This window comes from Lissotriton vulgaris, chromosome 2_1 (assembly GCF_964263255.1).
Source record: "Lissotriton vulgaris chromosome 2_1, aLisVul1.2, whole genome shotgun sequence".
In the NCBI taxonomy this organism is placed as follows: domain Eukaryota; kingdom Metazoa; phylum Chordata; class Amphibia; order Caudata; family Salamandridae; genus Lissotriton; species Lissotriton vulgaris.
This window is the reverse complement of record NC_141687.1, coordinates 143,350,228-143,372,378: the sequence shown is the minus strand read 5'-3', so window position 1 is coordinate 143,372,378 and position 22,151 is coordinate 143,350,228. Positions and strand designations below refer to the sequence as shown.

The 22,151-nt window shown below is 43.0% G+C and overlaps 1 protein-coding gene across 1 annotated transcript in view; it reads left to right on the top strand.

Annotated features, from left to right (window-relative positions):
• LOC147729701 (dynein axonemal heavy chain 17-like) overlaps window positions 1-22,151 on the top strand; it is a 1,258,223-nt gene that overhangs the window by 1,054,837 nt on the left and 181,235 nt on the right. Inside the window, exons 42-44 of the mRNA XM_086954021.1 lie at window positions 8,306-8,402; window positions 10,822-11,006; window positions 18,763-18,940. Coding sequence (XP_086810147.1) covers window positions 8,306-8,402; window positions 10,822-11,006; window positions 18,763-18,940 — 460 coding nt within the window. The remainder of the gene's footprint in view (window positions 1-8,305; window positions 8,403-10,821; window positions 11,007-18,762; window positions 18,941-22,151) is intronic.

Sequence of the window (22,151 nt, the reverse complement as noted above, 5' to 3'; positions counted from 1 at the left end):
AGAATAAACACATGCCCATTAATCACAGAGGTTTTGAATCATATTGAAATGCATTCTAGGACACACTGTAAGATAGCTTAGGTTGTAAGCAGCAGACTATACATTATACATTAGCAGTATCAACATCCATCGCTATTTATCTATTCGAAACTTTGCATCTTTAAATTATCACTACATTTCGCATTTTTCAATCACATCGTAGACACGGCTTTCCAACATATAGGGATCTTCCCTTTATGCGCGATTATCTACACCCGTCTATATAGTTTCTTCACATCTCCCCATTCAGTATTTTTACTGTATCACTAAACTCAAATAGAGACACTTATGTGAGTCTAACTTTTAAGGTAGGAGTCGATTTTTACGTTCACCCAACTCGCACATTATCATACAGAAATAGTATGTTTTCTATTTCTGATCACCGACCGAGTCGCTATTTCCGGAGTCCGTCCATTATTTCTATGACTGTAAGCCACTAGTGAAAACACGAAGGACCTATTCCCGTTTCCCGCGGTTTTGGATGTCGTTGTTTGAAGAAGCGAGTACATAGCGAACAGGTAATTTCCTCCCGGGCAATTGTAGTATCTAATACTACGCACAGTAACCTTAAATCATCTATTTATTTATTTTATAGTTTTGACAAGACTCAAAACTAGAAGCAGTCGGCAATGATTGTTACATCGACTCGGCACTTGTGACAGCCTAGCACATACCGTTGACTCAGGTATTTAGTCTCAGCAAGTTAACTCACACTGCTAGTCAGTTTTTGGAAGAACATATTGTTGATTTAATTCATCTCTAATTTCAGACGAGCTTCGTCAGAAGTTGTTGTTAGCAGTTGGTACATTCAAAAGGCACCCGTGCAAGCTAAGGACACACCGCCTTTAAGGTATTTAGTTTAAATTAGTCAGTTCACGCTAACATGCTTCGGTTATAAGTAGATTGCTGATACTATTTACTTTGTTTTCAGAGTATCGTCGACATTTTATAAATCAGAAAACTTTATTAAACAACAGATAGCAGTTACGATTGTCCAATTTAAACGGTTGTCGTGTCACCTAGAAACTAATCGTCATAAGAGGTACCCAGTCACAGCGAGCGAGTTTATGTCAACATTTTAGGGTAACAATTAGGTTGATCACTTTTCATATTTTTAAATTTTAGTCCCGGCTTGTAAACAACCAACTTGGAATCGATACACGTAAAGCAGCACAGTAAAAAAGAACCCCAGCTTACTGATTGCCGTTTCTATATCCAGGTACTTCCTCTCTGGTATCCACACCACTGACTCCACTTAATTGTCAGGATCAGGTAACTCTAAAACATTTCTCGTTTGTATTTTTCTCCAGTTGTCAGCGTTGAGGAAGAGGGACATACAGTTACATAGTGCCCACCAAACAAGCCACGACGTGACGAGTGTATTGAAGAGGTATACACATACTCAAATTTCCTTTTTTCACATAGCCTGGGCATACTCTGTTTACATAATATTTACATTATAATTGCAGACACACCGTACGAGTCTTCATCTATCTCAACACATTTAGAAGGACGCCATCATCTATAACCCTCTAGATCTTTCACTAATGTTGAGGTGATTCTTTATATTTATTTTTGCGACCATTTGGTTGACAATTGCACTAAACTCTTGGCAAACTTAAACCACATCAATTTTATTTATCTCTTTAGATTTTGCCACCGTTTTTGAAATCATAGAAGCAGTTTTTCTCTCCAGGAACCTTGGACGTCCACAACATGGTATGAAATTTAGCAACACATAGAGTTTTGTCCGCATTATAAAGTTTTATTTAATTCAGTCACCAAGCACAACCAGTCATACACGTTTCCACACTTGGTACATTCATTTCTATCTTCCTTTAGGTCTAGCAAAGTTTTTTCTGTTGAAAGATGATAAATACAGTGATATGTATGATGATATAATTCCATGGAAATGCATTTCAATCTGTTAAGTTATGATAGCTATTGCATAGTGTGCTGAAAGAAAAAAGATTAAAAATGTTCATTATTTGTTTTTTTAGTGCCCCTGACGAAGGGATATTATCCCGAAATGCATTGGGAGAGAAAAAATATTATTTCACATGATTTATGAATGTGTTATGAGAATCAGATCAATGATTTGAAGTTCAACAGCAATTGAACAAACAAGTATCATTTTGAAAAAACTGCAATGAATGAGTTTTGAAAAAATTAGGGAAAACCAAAAGAATAAACTTGATTTGCAAAATATAAACAAAGTTTACTTATTGGATGATAAAGGCAGATGGATTTCAGCCAAATGTAGTGCGGACAGGGTCTAATGACGACAGTCACTAGTATTATTCCACTTTAGCCGCGTGTAGGCAGAGCCCCTAGGTCCTGGACTTTCCAAAGGAAAATCTTGTTGGATCAGGCCTACCAGGCTCATATGAGAACGTGGTTAGTTGAGTTCCTAAATTTCAACAGAGGGACTGCAACTGATCATACGGTTTGGGATGCTTTCAAGGCTGCAGTCCGTGGTGGGACCAAGAGCTTCGCCTCCTTTCGCTGGAAGGCAGGACAAGAGTTGGTGAAGAGCCGTATCGAGGAGCTTAGGCTCACTGAGCTAGAACTAACCTCCAGAATCAAAGACGGCCTTAATATAGAGGCATGTCAGCAGGCAGTTGCTATAATTAAATCCAAACTTTTGGAGTCTTTTGGGCCGGACCTTGCTAGTAAGTACCTTCAATATCGCACAATGATGTTTGAATATGGTGAGAATTCGGGTAGGGTACTGGCCAAGAGGCTTAAGCAGAAATGTATGCAGATTCGCAGTACTAAAATTCAGGATCGAAATGGGGTGGTACAGTATACTCAGGAGGGAGTAATCGATATTTTTCAAAGGTTCTATGTTGCGCTCTACACCAAAGATATCGGGAGCGCTTTGGCTGAGTCTGAGGATTTTTTCCTGGGGTTAGATACCACCAAGATTACAAATGAGCAGAATAAATTGCTATTGGCCCCTATTATGTGGGAGGAGGTTGAGTTAGCCGTAAAATACCTGGCGAATAGAAAGGCCTCAGGCCCGGACGCTGTGCCTTTGGAGTTTTATAAGATCTTTCTTCCAGAGATACGACAGGACCTTTTAGAGGTTCTCAGGGCAGCACAGCGTGGTGTCGTTCCTGATTCTTGGCGCCAGACTACGATTGTCTTGTTAAAAAAAAGAGAAAGCCTGAGTTAAACCAATTTCACTCATAAATAGTGACAGCAAAAAACTCTAAAATCTTAGCGTCCAGTCTTGCTGAGGTGATTGTCCCATTGGTCTCCCAGCACCAACATGGGTTTATCCCAGGCAGGGACACGGCGGACCATGTTTGGCATGTCATTGCCCTATTGGACTGGGCTCAGGTTACTTCTTCTCCCCTCGGGGCGATCCTGTTGGGCTGTGTTCAACAGGGTCTCCTGGGGGTTCCTGTGGACTGTGCTTCGTTGGAAGGGCTTCAGCAATGAATTTATCCAGGCCATTTGGGCACTATATGTCTTCCCTGGCAGCATTACGCGTCACTAGTCAGGAGTCAGGGTATTTTAATATCAGTAGAGGCACCAGGCAAAGGTGCCCCTGTTCACCCTTACTCTTTGCTCTGTACATCGATCCGTTCCTTAGCAAAATAGAGGGAATTTGGATATATCTCCGATACGGATTAATGGTACAGAGTATCGGCCCTGGCCTACGCAGACAACATTGTTGTTTTAACATCAGACATTTCTTCTGCCTTCTCTGCACTTAAGGTTTCTGCTGAAGAGTTTGGATTGGTGTTGGGGTATAAGTTAAATGTGGCTAAAACTCAGGTGGTTCAAACAACTAATATGCCATACTCCGATGCCCCAGTGGTTAGTGAAGCAACATATCTAGGAGTCAAAATCAGAGCCCCAGTAGAAACCATTCCGGATTTGAATATTCTGCCGGTAGTCGAGGCTGTAAACACTAAGCTGGAACGATTAGACCACCTATATCTTTCTCTCTACGGCTGCTGCAGTGTTCTTAAAATGCTGGTACTCCCAAAGTTTTTATATCTCTTTAGGACCATTCCTTTAGAACGTTCCCAAAGTAGCTTGGCGAAGGCCGATAGGATCTGCCATAGGTTTCTCTGGGGGTATCGCCGCTCCCGCAGGGCTGCTAAATTGATGTGTCTTCCGCGTGATCGCGGTGGTTGAGCGGTACCTACCTGGTATTATACAATTTGGTCCGTGATTGTGCAATTTTTTGGAGTTCCGTTGTTGGGAGAAAGTGTGGAGGTTTTGCCATGCAATAGTCCTACTATCTATGAGATTGAGCTTTGCTCGGCTGCAAAGGGTATCTTGACTCAAGTCCTGGATCCGAGTTACTTCAAGAAGACTAGGTTCAAGGTAATCATCGCTATGTTTTTAGTTTGGCAGAAAATCCGGCGGAAATTGTCTATTCCTAATGTCAATATCTATACTCCGTTCAAAGCAGCCCGACTTCTGCCCACTATTTTCCAGGATCAGACTATATTTAGATGGCAGACATTGGGTATTCAGACTATAGGGGATTTAGTTGTGGGTGGGCAAATGCTTTCTTTTTCATTTTTGAGGGATAAGTTTTAGTTGAATACTCATGACTTTTTTAAATACCTCCAGGTTAGAAGTTTTATTCATAAACATCTTAGTGAAACCCCCTCAATGCTAGATAAGCTAATTATATGTCAACTGATCCAAAAGAAAGCTAGAATAGGTACAGTGTATCAACATTTGTTGTCTGGCCTTCCGGACGATCTAGAGACACAAAATCCTAAGTGGGAGGGAAAATTTGGGTAGACCAGGGATGATTTGCGACCCGCTTTGGACTTAGTTAGTGACGTTTTAATTTCTGGTAGCCTCCGGACCCAAAGTTATATGGCAATGTTCGATCTTTACTATACGCCTGCAAAAATAGCGAAATGGGGTGGCAGGAAGGGCGATCATTGTGCAAGGTGTGGGCTGCACGCAGCGGACTCTATTCACATGTTTTATTCTTGCCTGAACCTGTGTGAATTTCTGGTTGATGTTGAGCGTTTTATTAACTCTACGTGTAATATCCCGTGTTCACTCTCCCCGGGGATGGTGATGATGGGTTATGAAGGTGCAGTATGGGCTAGTAATATGTGGTATGTATCCGCGTTCTTGTTTATAGCCATGTCACTGATTCGGCTTTGTATTACTTCATAATAGTTAGGCCCCGATGCACCTGCATTCACTAATTGGAGAGCCAGGTTACTCGCTATTTACAACCTGGAGTTCTCAGTATTTTCACTAAAGGCTAGGCCGAGGCGGAAGCTGGGTTGCAACATCTGGCCTCCAGTCGAGGAATGGCTAAAATAGCTTGTTTTTTCCATCATATTCAAGATGTTTAGTATCATGTTGGTATAGTTCCATGAACTCTTGCTGTCTTTTCTTTACTTCTGTTCCTCTGCCCCATTGATGATTTTGCTTTATTAATTACTGTCTCCCGCTGTTTATGAAATCTGATGTATGTAATTGCTTTGTTATTGACAGTCATGACTGCACTGTCTGTTTTTTATGTCCTTTCAACTGAATAAATAAATAAATAAAAGTTAGACCTGGCATCTTTGGCGTGGTTTCCCCAGACTTTTTGCCTCTGCCTCCTGTTTTGTTTTTTTTTACTCTATGCTGGATTTGGTTTTTGCTGGTTTAGATGCTTTGGGCACTTTGCTACTGCTGACCAGTGTCAAAGTGCAAGTGCTCCCTGGGTAAATTATTATTGTGATTGGTTATCCATGATTGGCAGATTTGTTTCATCAATAGGTTCCTAGTAAAGTGCGCTGAGTGTCCCAGGGCTGGTGATTCAAATGCTACTAGTGGGCTAGCAGCACTAATTGTGCCACCCACGTGAGTAGCCCTAAAATGGTGTCTCAGGCCTGCCACCGCAGTGCCTGTGTGTAGTTGCTAACTGCCATGTGACCTGACCAGTGTCCCCCCTGGCCAGGCCTAACCCTTCCCTTTCTGTACACGTTGGACACCCCTCTGGAAGGCCCAAGGTACCACCCTGGGCAGGGTGCAGTGTATGTGATGGGTATAGCATGTACTATTGTGGGTGACATGCTCTGATAGTGAAATGCTAACAATTTAGTTTTTCACTATTGAAAGTCTATCTTGCCCATAGGCTAGAATTGGGAATGATGTGCATAATGTTCACCTGCTTATCTTTCAAAATAGAAAATAGAAGTCTGGTACCCCTGATTTCAGAATTTAATACCCTTTCTTTTAGGAAGGATGGGTTTTAAATCCTATGTTTGAAAACAGCACTTTTAGAAAGTGGCCGTTTTCTTGTCTAACCTTTCTGTATGGCTCTGCCTGTTTGTGAATTGACTGTCTGGTTTCTGAGTGACAGGGGCTGGGGTGGCTCCAGGAGGCTGGGCGAGTCAGCAGTAGGCTCCATCTGCATCTTGAGTGTTGGAAGGGATTAGCACTTGGGCCTGAATAGTGCTGTGCCGGGCCTTCCACAATGCTGGCTCCACCTCCTGCTGGGCGGTTGATGACCCTGCCCCTCTCTTTCAAAGGAAGAAGGTGTTCACTGGCGAGAGACATCCAGAACTGGGTTGGACGGGGCTCAGAGCCCTCCTGCACCAGGGGATCAAATACTTTTTTTGGGGTATATCTGCAGGACCCCAAACCCCTGAACTTTAGATTATCCTGGAATCAAGAAGGAACCTCTGCCAAGGAGAAAAGCTGGAAGACTGAAGAGGAAGGACTGACCTGCTGTGTAGGATGACCTGCAGTTGCTATTCTGCCAAGAAGAAGGGAAGGACTTTGCTGTTGCTATGTCCCTTGCTTGAGAGGATCTACAAGGGCCTGAGGAGAGCTGGCCTCCTGTTTAGAAGTCCCAGGAACAAATGGACTTCACCCCGAGCTTCCCCCCTGAACTCTGCTGTGTGAGGTCTGACCTACCTAGAGTGCTTGATCCCGTTGTGAAGCCTCTGGAGGTTGTTTCCTGCTGTTTGAGGAGCTGGAGAAAAGGAAGAGGAGAAGATCTGCAGTTGCCATGCATCGCTCACTTGCAGAGCGCATCGTCGACAGCGCAAGAAGATTCCCGTCACCGTGAAGATCGTCGCAGCGCCTGTTGCCGCATCTTTTGCCTGCGGAGCGCATCGACCCGGTGAGAGAAGATTCCTGTCGCTGCGAACATCGTCGCAGAGCCTGTCCTCTCTGCGAGACCCGGCTCACCGCTTGCCTGCAAAACACATCCTGTCGCTGCGAACATCGTTGCAGAGTCCAGCACCAACGACAGAAGACGATCAGCGCTGCGCCGCGCATCGACGCTGCACCGAAGATCATCGCCACCCCGGAGATCGTTGCATCAAACCTGTGCGAGACGCTTCCCACGAGAACCTGCAAACCAAAATCGATACAAGGTATCGCATCGCTCTCCATACAGACTGGATTAGACGCAACACGCCCGCTGCGCGTTGTCGTGTCGCCTCCCCAGGGTCTGACGCTGCAGCTGCGTTTGGAACTTTTGTCTCATCTACAGGTCCTTCGGGCTAAAAGTGACGCAACTGTGGATTATTTTGGTGCAAACCCTTGAACTCTTTTTAAAGTCTTATTTTGGAACAGTGTATGTTGGATTTTTGTCGTTTTGGTCTTGTGCAGTCTAGATAAAAATACTTTATTTTTCTAAACTGGTGTAGAGTCCATTTGTGGTATTTTCACTGTGTTACTGTGAGTGTTGGTACAAATGCTTTACACATTGCCTTTGATAAGCCTGTCTGCTCGTGCCAAGCTACCAAGGGGGTGAGCAGGGGTTATCCATAGAGTGTATCCCCGTTACCTTGACTAGAAGCAAGGGTCCCTATTTGGACATTAGTACCTACCTCTGCCAACTAGAGACCCCCAGATCTAACAGTCATTCATGAGTTATACACTGCACACTGTTTTGCACTGTTTAGTTGTTGTTCCACAACTCTGTTTAGAATGGAGTAGCACCGTAATTCGCATGGTATAATGCAGGCATTCGTTGTACCTCAATGTATTCTGTTATTATCCTAGCTTAAAAAAGGCGTCATGCAAATAGAATTCAGGAAATGCAATTTAACTACTGTGAGTTAACAAGATGCACATTTCTTACCAATTCATTATGATGTTGCATAGCTCAAGGGACAAAATCATTGTGTGTTCTTCCGTTGCTAAATGAAATGACAATCTTGAATACTAGGCGGTCAAGTGTTTAATTTCTGAAACAGGAAATAGACGGTATTTCACACTGTGCAACTCAATACAGTTACATTCTTACAATTGGCTTGGCATTTTGCAGGTTTCGTGGCATGTCTTTGTGTCAACAAATATTACCACTACAGCAGTTCTGGGTTCTTTGGCACCGAGTGGATCTCCAGTAGTTTTAATGCATGTTGGTGAGTACATTAGCACTCCATTCATCTTTTGAATTCAACATCCACTTGTATTCTGTTAATATCATACTTCACATTTAATATCCATGTATATTCTGGTCACATCTCTTGAATTCAACAACCACATGACTTCTCTTAATATATTTTAAGTTCAGCATCCACGTGTATTATATTATTATCATATATAATTCAGCATCCCCATGTATTCTGTTAATATCATATTTAATTTAACAGCCTCAGGTATTCCGGTGATATATTTTCAATTCAACATCCACATGCATTAGATTAATATCATCTTTTAAAATAAGCATCCCAATGTATTCTGTTAATATATTTTGAATTCAACATCCAAATGTATTCTGTTAATTTTACATTTGAATTCATCAGCCAGATATATTCTGGTTAATGCCATGGAATGAAGTTATCGGTATTGTGCTTTCCCAAAGGATTCTCTCTTATAATGAAGCCTATTCTCTTAGGTCCATCTCCGAAGTCTGGAACGTATCCTTATCTTCGATTAGTAACAAAAACAGCACACTTTAAAGACTATGTGCTAAAAACATTTAAGCTCTTTATAACAATCCCCAATCGGTGAGTCTTAATATTAGTGACTGATGTATTTAGTGATGTCTATTGTCTTCTGGCTGCCAATGACCACACTATCTTTTGGGATCATTTATTTTTACTATCACATATTTGCACGGATGCAGTTAGAAAGGATTTTCCTAATGTAACATTCAGCCATAACTAATATGTGTAATATGTAACATTGAAAATATCAGTAGAGACTTTTGCCATACAGTTTACAATGGCATATGTAACTCATACTGTGCCAGCAATTATTTGAAGATGCTTTTCAGCATTTAAGGAAATCTTTATAGATTTGCAGGCTGACTGCTCGTTTCACACAACCCCTGAATGTTGCAGATCAAGTACTTCTCATTATTAGCTCACATTAATTAACCAAGAACCCCTGATCCCGCCTGTGAAAACTAATGAAATGCACTCCAAATAAAATCTTTCCTGGGAAATTCATGATGTCAGAGAGATGATGTTAATATAATTTAAACTCACATGGCATGGTGATTGCCTTTTTTCTTTTTTTACTGCTTGTACATACCATTATTCTGTATGAACCCACAAATGTTGTTGACTAGATCAAGGGTCAACTCAGAAGTAATATTGTGGTTATAACTATATATGTACATACATCTCTCTGATTATTAACAAAAATGATTGGTTGTACTTCATCGGAAGCCCACGGTGTTATTTTCCTTGGAACCAACATACTATTCATTTAGTTCTGAGTAGCATAAAACCAATAAAAAGGAAGCAAGTTGCCAACTCATAATGGTTTTTCCACAACCTAATGCTAAAATAGCTATAGTAGGTGCAAGAGACAAAATGCGCTCATTAATTGTTTCAGTCAAATCACTGCACCTTTGGTAATACCTATGCTGATAAGCTTTACAAAAGATATTGCATCACCTAATCAACCAAAGATAGAACAACTGTATTTAAAGAGCTTGTTGCAAGTACTCAAGGAACAGATTGTCCTTTGAATGACTGCAAAATGATGAATCAGAGAACAGGCGTTCAGAGAAAGAATAACTACAGGGAGGCTCTTATGAGGATGGCCAGGGGTAGTTCCTGGCATCACAGAGTTCGTTTGGTGTTACCAGGACTCAGTGCCAGACTGTCAAACCAATCAGCCTATGAGGTAAATGGCAGAGCTGCCCACAGCATAATATTTCTTTTAGTACTATCAGCAGACCAACAAGCAAATACTACTAGACCCCCCCACTGCCCTGCCCCTAGAGCACCCCCACATAACCGCTGCGCGCTAGGCTCGTCACAATGCAAGAAAATATAGGACCAGTGTCACTAGGTGTGCAGATTGCTTGTGTTGTCTCTGACCCCTATCATTGAGCTTATATTCAATGTTATCTGTAACAGTTGTTTTCTTTTAAGCCCAGCTCATTTGGTTTGATTGATATTGGATGTACACCTTTCCGATGGTTAGAGACCAGAACTTGAGTATCACCTGCCCATTGATAGCAACTCTGACTGATTAAAGATCATAATGGATCGTCTGGACATAGCAGCAATAAATGAGAGGTGCAACCTACACCCGAGATGATCTTTTCCTTACTGCCTTTTTCAAAAATAGCTAAATGCATGCAGGGGTGCCATGGCAGCATTATAACACCACTCATTTTAATATATGTCCATGCCAAATTTGGCCCACAGCATGTACTATGTAAATGGCGTTACTCACTCATTCTGTCTCTTTCTCACTCTATCACTCCTCGCTTGGTCTACTTCTCACTCACCTTCTCGATTGGAGGAACAAATACAGTGAAAATGCGAACATGTATTTATGTAAAATAACATGCATGATGTGTATTTTATTATCTTGCAGCTATTTTATCAGCTCTTGATCAGGTGAAAGAGGAACACTATGTGAAACTGAAGGCAATGCAGATGAATATACGCATTTTTTGTTTTGGAGTCTGCGTTCTTCATGGGATTCTCTTGGTGCAGCAGGCGCTTCCTGGACCAGGGTTAACTCACCTATTGACAGTGAGTCACGTGCAGCTGAACCAGGTATGTTAACCACTCTATGGAGTGCATACTTGCCGTTTCTAATGTGTTTGTGGGAAGGGAATCTATTCATTTGAAACTAGAATGTCTCTCATATCAACAATCACCCTTTACGTGTTAGTAACAAACAAGTAGTCTCAGGAGGCGATGCTCCCCAGCATGAACAGATGCGACATATTAAGGGCTCTCTTCTAATAGCACACTTTCTCCAAAGGACTAGCAGTGAGCCAATCTCTCTGTAGTGCTGAAATTGAAAATATGGTGGGGATGATGCACAACACATGTTGCAACATTAAGTCTAAGTTACTTTGCGTACGCACATACTGCACACTGGCCCACCTTAAGGCAATCCCATATGCTGCAGCATTCCTCATCATACACCCGAGGAACCAGAAGCACATCACCCCTCTCTGATTGAATTCCATTGGTTTCCCTTGCCAGCCTGCGCCCTCTTCAAAACCAGATCCATCATTTACAAAGCCATTAGGAGCAGCAACCCTGCCTGTGTGGCTGACAAGCTCACCATCTCTGGTGACTGTTGGCGCACACAAAGCTAGGACGCCATCAAATTTGAAGTGAAGAATTGAAATAAAAGTTGTAAAAAATCATCTATTCTCCCTTGGATCTGAAACAATATTCCCAAATCCATCAGAAGTGCTCCAACCCAGCACCAATTTGGGAACCAGCTGTAGTTTCACCACTTGAAAGATGTTTACATCATGATGCACTTAGAACAACAAAAGAGTAAGGGAGAACAAGGAGACGCTCTTATTCCCCTGGGGTGATCATGAAAAAACAACAAAGGAGCGTCACAATTGTAGTGACTACAAGACAAAAAGTTTGTTTGTCGGCAAGAGAACTAGTACACAGTCTATGATAATTACAAATAAAACCTTGGTTAGGTTTTCTAGAAGGCCCTCACTCACCACTAGTTGGTGACATGCTTCATCCTGGGAATCTCAGAAACCTTTTTATTTTTTACATAAGTAACCCCAGGTTAGGGTGGGCCTTAGCGTGCCCATACCGCCGGGGTTCCTACATAACACTAATCACTTACACATTGGTCGTGATGAATGCCTGATTAATTACATCACATAGGCAGAAACATGTTGACCTGATCACCACACTTAAGGGTAATCTTGGACTTATAATTGTGGTCCTTTATCCTTCACTATTTTTACTCTGTCCAATTGGCAAATTAATAAAAGTCTTTTTTTGACCTAATTGTGGCATTTTAATTCTTCAGTTCGCTCTCACAAACAAGAACCAGCTCTGCAGTAATCTCTGGCATCGCAGCACACTGGGGTGGCATTCAGCCACACCCGGTGGGGGCCCAGGATGAAGCATGTCACCAACTAGTGGTGAGTGAGGGCCTTCTAGAAAACCTAACCAAGGTTTCATTTGTAATTATCATAGACTGTGTACTAGTTCACTTGCCGACAAACAAACTTTTTGTCTTGTAGTCACTACAATTGTGGCGCTCCTTTGTTGTTACATCATGATGCAGTAACAGTCCAATTCCTTCCTTTAAAACCAACTGCCTCTCCAACCATAGCATGGCTATGTCTTTGCCTTGTACCCAGTTCATAGTCCTTGCCTTTTGACTTGAAACACCTATATATGTATTTATGAGTGTGTATAAACACTACGTAAATATGCACATACATTTATTAAATAATAAGATGCATCTTCAATCAGAAATCTCAGTCCCAGCTTACCAGAACTGGGCTCTTCTACATTTTCTGTGTGCAGTTGAAGCTCCCCACAGAGTCCAGGGCAAGACTAGTTGGAACTGTTCACCTGGGCACTTCAGGAAGTTGTGCTTCTTGCAGCTTTTTATGACCATGTAGCTTAAAAGGAGGCTAGCCAACTAGTCCTTGGAATCCACTCTTCTGTCCTGAGTTCACCTGAGAGCAGGTCCGCCATTATGGTCTCTCTCCAAAGGTTGCAGGCAGGTGCAGTCCTCTTTCTGACGTCAGTGCTTGGCAGGTACAGTCCTTCTTCTGCCTTCCTCGGGTCAGGAGTGTTCTGAAGAAAGTGTCCAGGGGTACCACTTGTATGCCTGGGTTTAGCTTGTGGTTGGGAGTGACTCACTAACCAATAGGGAAGCTTTTTCCTGGGGCAACCCTAACCACTTCAACACCATTTCTTCGGGGGTCGTTCCTATAGAAACCCGCAGTCCCTGCTCTGCATAATCTCCAGCATGGTAAAATCTTTCCTCCCTTGGTCGGAGTTCCTGGGCACATGCCTGAGAAATGTCTAGTGAAATTAGGCAATCCCCAGGCAAAACCACTATTATGACTTTTTTCCCCTACTGGGACAATAGCAGGGGAAAGCATAGGTGTAACAAGGGCTGCCCCTTTAAGGCTTTTACATATAGTGACCACAGCCCCCAGGCCATCCTGTCAGGAAGAGGTCACACCTCTTCCCAGCCAAGGCCATTTTGTTCCCTTTGTGAGAGCAATTTACTCCTCCCAGGAGGCTGTAAGAGGACAGTTTGGAATTATCTCTGAAAGGCCTACTTTTAAGCAGGGAAATAATGCCAACTTTCTAAAAGTCCCATTTTTAAAATAGTAATTTAAAATCCAACTTTACCATCAGATTGGATTTTAAATTCCTATTCATTTAAGTGTTTGAATGATGGTTCTAGCTATTCCCAAACTCCATTTCAACATTATATGGTGTTATAATGTACCCCGTGCTGTTATATGGGAGAGCCAGCCGTGCCACAGTGAAAAATGGCTCTTGGACATTTTTCACTGCCAGGGCATGTAAAACTTAAGGACAATGTCTTATTTTGTAAATACCATTGGACACATGCATCAAGCTAGGCAATTCCGATTCCTTAATAGCGATTATCAAGGAATCGCTATTAAGGAATCACAATTGCCTATGCATGTAGGTTTCGCTAAAATAGCAGTGATTCCTACACATTCCTTAATTACGATTTGCAATTAAGCAATGGCTTCTCATTCATTCCTATGGGCTTAGAGGCCTATAGGAATGAATGGGATTGCTTTCGCAATTTGCGAGTACCAAATAGTTACTCGCAAATTTCGCATGCAATTTCAAGACTGCAAGGGGGCCAATAGGCCACCCTGATGCACCCTCCAAAAAACTAAGCATGCACTCTTGGTGCAGTGAGCACCACAATGAACTTTGAAAAATGCATTTATTTGCATTTTTTCAAAGGAATTGCAAATTACCATCAACTTGAAGTTGATGGTAATTTGCGATTCCAAATTGCGAAAACGCAATTTGCGAATGCATAATGCATCGCATTTAGGGAATCGCATCTTGGGATTCCTTATATGCATTTGCAATCTAGGTAATTGCCAAAAATTACGATGACCTATTTTGGGAATGCATTCTGTTTGATGCGTCGCAATTTGCATTTTACCGGTCGCAAATGGGCCGATTCTGTTAATCAGCCCGGTTGCGACCGGTAAAATGCTTGATGCATGTGCCCCCATGTACCCTGACCTATGGGCATTTAGTGCTTACCATAGGACCTCTTAATAGGTATTAAGTAAGGTTTAGGCCTGGCAAAGCATGTATTGTGCCTGGTTAAATTTGCAGTTTTAAAACTGAACACATAGGCTGCAGGCGTAGGCCTGAAGACATGCTTTGCATAGTCACTTTAGTGGTGGCAAAATAGGTGCTGTAGTCCGCTAGTGTCATTTAACATACAGACCCTGGGTACACTGAGTGCCATATATTAGGAGTTTACAGGTAGGTTAATTGTGTCAGTCAGGGATTAGACAGTTCAACATGTTTTTAGGGGTCAAAGCGCACACAGCAGTGATCCAGTGTACAAAAGAAATCTATACACCAGTAGCATCAGTCCAATCATTGTGGGGTAAATCTGCAAAAAAGTGACCTTTCCTTGCAGGAGTAGTTTGAAAACCTTCACGTTTGGCCATGGCTTGCATTTTCTCTTACTCAAAAGACATTTCTCCACTTGGGCTTCACAGGAAAGAACTTAGATTTCCCATTTATTTTAATTGTATTGAATAGTTTAACATTATTTTTTATTGATTTAGAAATTTTCGTGCAACAAAACAAATACTCAAAACATTGATATACTCCTTTAAAACAATCCTAAAATTAGATCAAAGAAAGAAACTACTTTTATACACATTAAAAAAGCCTAATAAAGTATTATTACATTTTTGTTTTCAAAACTTTTTCTTAAATGCACAGTTTAAACTTCATTTTACATTCTTTTAAATTACACTAACTGAATGAAAAATTGCTTATTCTTGAAATTAAACAGCCAACCAAGTTATCGGTTGGAGAAAATTGAATCTTTAACTAGGAATGAGCACAAAGTTAAACAAAATTAGCAATCTTGTGCCTAGAATGTAAAAGCACATTTCATTGAGTAATCCTGGGTTTATACTTTATTTTCCCTTTTTTTAAATGGTCTTGTCGATGACCTAATTAGTGTACACAACATTGACGCCCCTAATTTAGCTGGCGGTAAATTTCCTGCACTTATGTTTGCGGATGACACCCTGCTGCTCTCAAAAACATCTATGGGGATGCAGCGGGTGTTAGACCAATTCACCAAATTCTGTAGGAACAGGAATTTGGTGATTAATATAGATAAAACAAAGTACATGGTGTTCAATGCCAGTGCAACTAATTGTCCACGCCCGTCAATGGATGGACGAGCCCTGGAAAGGGTAAATAATTTCACTTACTTAGGTCTGACTTTAAATGATAAAATGAGTTGGGAAACTCAAATGACTAAGGCTAATTTAACCCTTTCTCAGTCTACGGGAGGGTTCTCAAAGTGCAGAAATCTTGTGTCCATAAAGTAGTCAGTGTACCACTGGAAATATATAAAGTTCAAACCAGATCATCCACTCTTTACGGGGCTGAACTCTGGGGCCACCGTCCAGCGAGTGAGATTAGCATAACAGAGAATAACTTTATTAGACAGCTGCTCTCTTTACCAAAAAACACTCCTTTAGTTCCTTTAAGGTTGGATATAAATCTGAGGCCCATTACAGAAGCAATTGCCTCACGCCCGCTCCTTTACTGGCGCAGATTGTGGAGTGTCCCGGAGCTTGAGTGCTATAGAGAAGAACTGAAGATTGTGATGGCACGCCCGGGTGCAGGGAGGATAAAGTGGTTATCCTTTATAAGGGGGCAGGCGTCTAGGATCGGCATGGAGAATCTCTGGTCTAATCCGGAGGACACATGCAAATCCATCTCAAAGAGAACCCTGGCTGAGTCTATAAAATATTACAACTTAGAAGAAGTCCTTCGATCAGCCAGGTCTTCTAGTCTCACTGACAGCTTTCTGGATTTCAAGAATGTCTATAGCTTTGAGAAGGAATTAGACACTATAGAACCTGTCTTAGCAAAAAAACTGTATCTACAGTTCAGATATGGTACACTACCCCTCCACTCTTACACTGATAAATGGGAAATGGGTTTAGTTCGTCCTTGTCCAGGTTGTAATGATCCAAACAAATCCCTAATTCATGTGATCTTGTTTTGTCCTGCTTATTCTGTTAGCAGAAAAAAATGGATTATACAGCTATGTGTGAACCTAGGAGTCAGGAACCATATAGAGTTTTTTAGAATTTTAAAAACTGATACTAATGCACTAATAGTTACTGCTATTGCTAAATTTTTGTTTTCAATGTGGTTAATTAGACGGAGATTGATCCGGTAGTAGTAAGCTACTTTAATGTAGGTAGACAGCTTGTCTTAGTAAAAACTAGGCTTCCACCGCTTTTTGAACATTTAATCTATGTATTTTCTTGTCTTAGTGTTTTTATCGTCACTCTATAAACCACATGCCAACTGATTTTACTGCAAATATCTAAAATGAGATGTAACTGTGTATTAGTCTATTGTTGTAAATGTATTTTTCTATTTTTGATGTACTTTTATGGTTCATAAACAAACCGAAATAAAGTTAAATTGATGATGATGATGACTTGTGAAAGGCTGTCAGGATTTTTAACATGGAATATATCCCAAGCAATACAGCCAACAATCCCAATCATCCACCCATTCACCCATTTCATTCAGGATGCTACACAGTAATACCTCCTTTAGGAACTAGGAAAAATGAGGGAAAGTGTATAGTGGGGATATCACGTGCCCTTCGTCCACCACTCTGCCACAAAGACACTTTACAAATGGTTGGTGTTCACTGAGTAGCTTTTATTACTTATCAAATAACACCATTTTATTTGTTGATAAACCTTCCATTTTGACCAATTTAATTAACCATAACATACTCCCATTACTGAACATAAGGAGTCGCAGTATACATATGCACCCCTAGGTTACCATGTAGTTACAATTCGTCATCTCTATATCCATTCTTGAGGGGTGTTGTACCAGCAGGACACAACCCAACCCCTTAACATTACTTCCGCATAAGGAGTCGCGGTACATATGCGCCCCCAGGTTACCATGTATTTACAATTCATCATCTCTAGATCACTCTTGAGCGGTGTTGTACCAGCAGGACACAACCCAAACCCTTACCATTACTTCCATATGAGGAATCATGTTGCTTCATCCAAGCACCGGCTACTAGGGTAGGGCCGGAGAGTCCAAGGGCCACCAGCAGGACAGCCCCCCTCTCCCGCCAGCCCAGAGCCCCATTGACTGCCTCCCTGTTGCAGGGTCAGCCAGTTTCCGCCAAAAGAAATCCCCGGCCTTTTCCTCTTGTTCGGGACCCCGCCAACTCTACTTTAAACTTAGGGATGGGTGGGTGGGCAACTGCTCCCGCTGCGCCTTTCAGCAATCCCCAGAGGCGAGAGGACAAAGAGGGCTTCACCCTCGAGTCCAGGAGTTTTATCGCCTACGGGGAGGGACCGCCACGCGCCTCCCTCAATCCTCGCTTTCCTTTGCGACCCTCCCCTTGCCAACTTCCAGGGAAACGAAACCGTTCCCTTGGGCACGAAATCCCACTAAAGGCACCCCTCCCCTACTCGCGCGGGGTGCCTCTCAGGACACTAAAGACATTGGTTCAGAATGGCACCAAGAACAGCTTCGGATCGATAATTGATAAGCAGATTGAAAAATGCACAACACATGTATCTGCTGCATTACTATCTTATATCTCACTCGGCTCAGGAACACTATAACTATCGCTGGTCCTAACAGGACTTGCAGCGGCTAGCCTTGATTCCTGGGAGAAAATGTGTCTGAGTAAATCTACTTACAAGTGGAAAACCTTGTTTTGTGAATCTCACAAGTGACCATACAATCACAAAAATGCTCATTAACTATAAATTGATACAAATCTATAATAATGGCATGATAAATATCTTCCTACCATTTCATTGATGTGAATATTTTCCATCTCTTACTTAATATTAAGGGTTGTTGGTACTATGGGGATGCTGGCTAATGATAAAGTGATGATATGCAATTAGTATAAGTAGAACACGATTTTCAAGTTAATTAATACGCATATGGTTTTCAGTGGTAGCCGCTTGTGCACACAAACGTCTATGCTATTTGGTACAGTGTTTCAAAAATCAGTGTTGCCATGGGCCTTTTGAAACTGATTGTCATGAAAATGTTTTGCAAATTTGGTAATCTCTAATAATCCTTTAGTTCCAAATTCAGAGGTTTGTTCAGGCCTAGCACTGATGTATGTCACAGATAAACTGATTTAAAACATCAAAAGAATAACATTTTGGTTTAATGCAACTGAGATTATCACATTTGCTTGATTAATATGTAGCATGCTAACATACACATTCTTTCTCTTTTGAAGGCTATAAAGGCAGTTATAGCTTTGTCTCTGAAAAAACAGACTTCAGAGGAGGATTTTATTCAAGTTTTGAAAGATATAGTAAGCATGGTGTACACCAACCTTACCACAAGATCGGAAGATATGAGCTACATTCAAGCTCTAACTCATGAAATACTTCATAAGTGCCAACAGCAGACTGGTAAGAAATTTGCCATTCAATCTTTTAACTGCTTCCGCTATCATAATATCATGTAAAGCCAAAACAATGCTGCTTACTTTTGGAATAATTGTCATCAACCTTTTTTTACTCTTCATCCAAATTTCTAAAAGTGATTGTGCTCCAAAATAATATTTGCAATATGTGGCAGCTTTATGAGGCTTCCAAAAAGCAAGGCTGATATAGAATTGCCACACACCTTTTTCTTGCACTATGGATCAGAAGGTGTTTCTTAATTACTGCCAGACTCCTTATATCCAGCTAGTGCACCTGGCTCTCTGACAACTGGTGAGATATAAAAAAGCTTGTCCAAAAGACATTAATACAGCTGGAATGAAGCTCTGGAATGAATTTAATCACAGACTTACAGTTAAACAATATGACCTTCCAGACATAAATTCTGAATATGTACCATATTTGCCTCATACCTCTCACTTTTCCAAAAGGAGCATGGCCCAAGTATCATGTAACTCTCAATCAAACAACTCCTCCATCCACACTCATGTTGGAGCTGATTATGCCGTAGTGGCGTCCACATTGGTTTGAAAATCAGAACCGCTGCAGATCATAAGACTGATTCATGTTTGTACAGAGAATATCTCTGTGGGAATGTTTACGAGACATCATACATCAGTTCATTCAGACATGCTCTAAAGCACTAGAAGGCAACATGTGTACCATGTTACAAAATATCTTAAGAGCAGGGCGGCTCCTCCACTAGGGCAGAGGAGTGTCGCCCCACTGCTTTTTCGCAGTGCGAGAAAGCCAAAACATACAATGGTAAGAACTTTTAGGTATTACCATTTTATATTTGCTTTGCCCATTGCAGGCGGGCAGGTGGGCAGGGCTGCTCTGCTCTTTGAGCAGGGCAGTGGAGGAGTGGTTTGCCCACTCCTGAGTGCAGAAAGACTGCTTGGTCGGCCCTCCCGGGCCACCCAAACCAGTCATGCGCACTCTGCCCTTCTCCATGCAGGCTGCATTGCAGCCTGCATGAAGAACACGCCCACCTCACGGGCCCGTAGCTGGGCGACATCCCGACCAATTACAACTCTGCCATTGCAGCATTGTGATTGGTTTAGGGGAGGGACCCTGGCTGCCAGCTTCCTGTTCCTGCCAGAGGCATTCATTATGGTCTGATATGCATTGTCGAACCGCAGATTTCTTACTCTAGAGTATTCCCCAGGTTACAGAATGGACCCCGAACATTCTTGAGCAGTACCTCTTGATTATTCACATTTGCCTGTAAAGCGCTCTGATACCCGTAAGGGTCTTGTTCGTGCTATACAAAAGCTTTATAATAAATAAATAATAAATAAATACCTCTGCGCGCCGTGCTGTGTCAACCTTGTCCGTGCTGGATATGACATGCGCGGTGCCTATATAAGCACCACCCTGAGTGCTGACAGCAGTTGTAGATCCGGTGAGCTACCTCTGTCATTTTTAGAACATCTTTTTCTCGCCTTTTGTCAAACTATTACTTCTCTGTTTCCTGTGTGATGGGAAATAAGTCCCCTCAGAAACCTAAGGTGTTTGAAACCCTTAGGTTACTGGAAACAGAAGAAATTATACCCACTTGGTCTTCCTATGGTGCAGTGGGTCGGGCCACAACTCCAAGGCCGGATTGAATGCCTCTCAATGCACCTGAAGGCAATTCGGGAGAAGGCAATGAAGCTCCTTGTGGCGTGATGCCAAAAGTCTTGGCGTCATTCCCACTCCAGAGGATGTTCTCGGTCCGAAGGCCGACCATTGGCCCATTCCAAGAGCTGTTTCCCCGACGGGTGTTCATCAGTTCTTCATCAGGTAAGTCAAAAAAGAAAAAGAAGTCGAAGTGTCATTTTATTTCTCCACACTCTTCCAAACAACTGAAAGGAGTGCAAGACCGCTCCAGGCCTCTTAGCACGTCTCCCACACACCTCATGGGGAGCCAGCACCAGAACTGTTACCACACTTCGCGGACTTGCCAGACCCCAGAGCGACTCCTGCCCAACTTCATGAGTTTTATCAAGCTCATCTCCAGGCATCCACATCCTTCTGGAGCGCCTTTAGGCCACACAGAATATCAAAGAAACAGGTTAGTGTTAGATTCCTTACCTTAGAATATCCCCAGGCGTCAGACTGGATCCAGAAAGTTTTCGTCAGCAGTACCCCTGCGCGTCGCTAGGTGTCGTCTGCGGCTCCGCGTCCGTCGTCGGCGTCATGATTGCCGGGATGACGTCTACGGAGTACTTATACGCTGCCCTCATGCAATGACAGCAGTTCTTCTTTTTTCCACGCCAGCAAGCGCAGATCCAGGAAGAGCAGTACTCCAGTTCATTTTTTACTAACTTTTTGATCACTTTTCGAGTCGACCACTCGACTCGTGGTGCCGCTAGGGATGCCTGGTTTTAAACCTTGCGTGGACTGTCACCGACATCAGACCCCCACCGTCTGTGCCTTTATTGCCTCTGGGATGACCATGATGACAAGTTGTGCCCCGACTGCCGGGCCTTGACCTCAAAGGCTAGACGGGAGCGGTCCCATGAGCTGCTCGAGGTCCGGCAGTCGGCCCCGCCCGCTCGAAGTCCCGGTCGAGGAGGAAGTCGAGGGACCGGTCGTGGAGCCGCAGTCATCGCCGCTCGATGAGCCTCCACCACTCGTCGGGCTCCAAGTCCTCAGGTAAGTCGAGGCATTAAAAAAAGAAGTCGAAGAGGTGACATCGTTCTTCCGACTCCCCCCGACGCTCGCGCGATGTGGCCGGGGGTTCGGGCGACACCGCCCACACAGCTCCGTCAGAGCCGCTGGTGCAGCGTCCAGCTCTATACCTGCCGGTCCCTGGGCTTAACGCGACACCGGAGAAGGTCAGCGCCTTCCTCGCGGCCATGAGGTCGCGCTTTCCTCCGTCGGAACGTGCTGCGGCGCCTTCGGGCCACGCGGGTACGACTGGGAGCCCTAGTGGGCAGGGGGCTCCGGCCCGGCGCCGTCAACGACTCCGGTCCCGGCGCCGCAGGGCTCCGCAGGATCATGGCCTGGATCCGGGCCGTTGCCAGTCGACCTTATGAGTCCTCCGCTGGCGCCGACCCCATGTAATCGCTCCTGGCGCTGTCTCCAGACGACGTCGACCCCAGTTTCAGCCCCGGTCCGGGTCCGGCGTCAGTGGGTGAGGCCTTCACCTTCGACCCGGCTCCATCATTTTTACCTGATTATCAGGAGATGG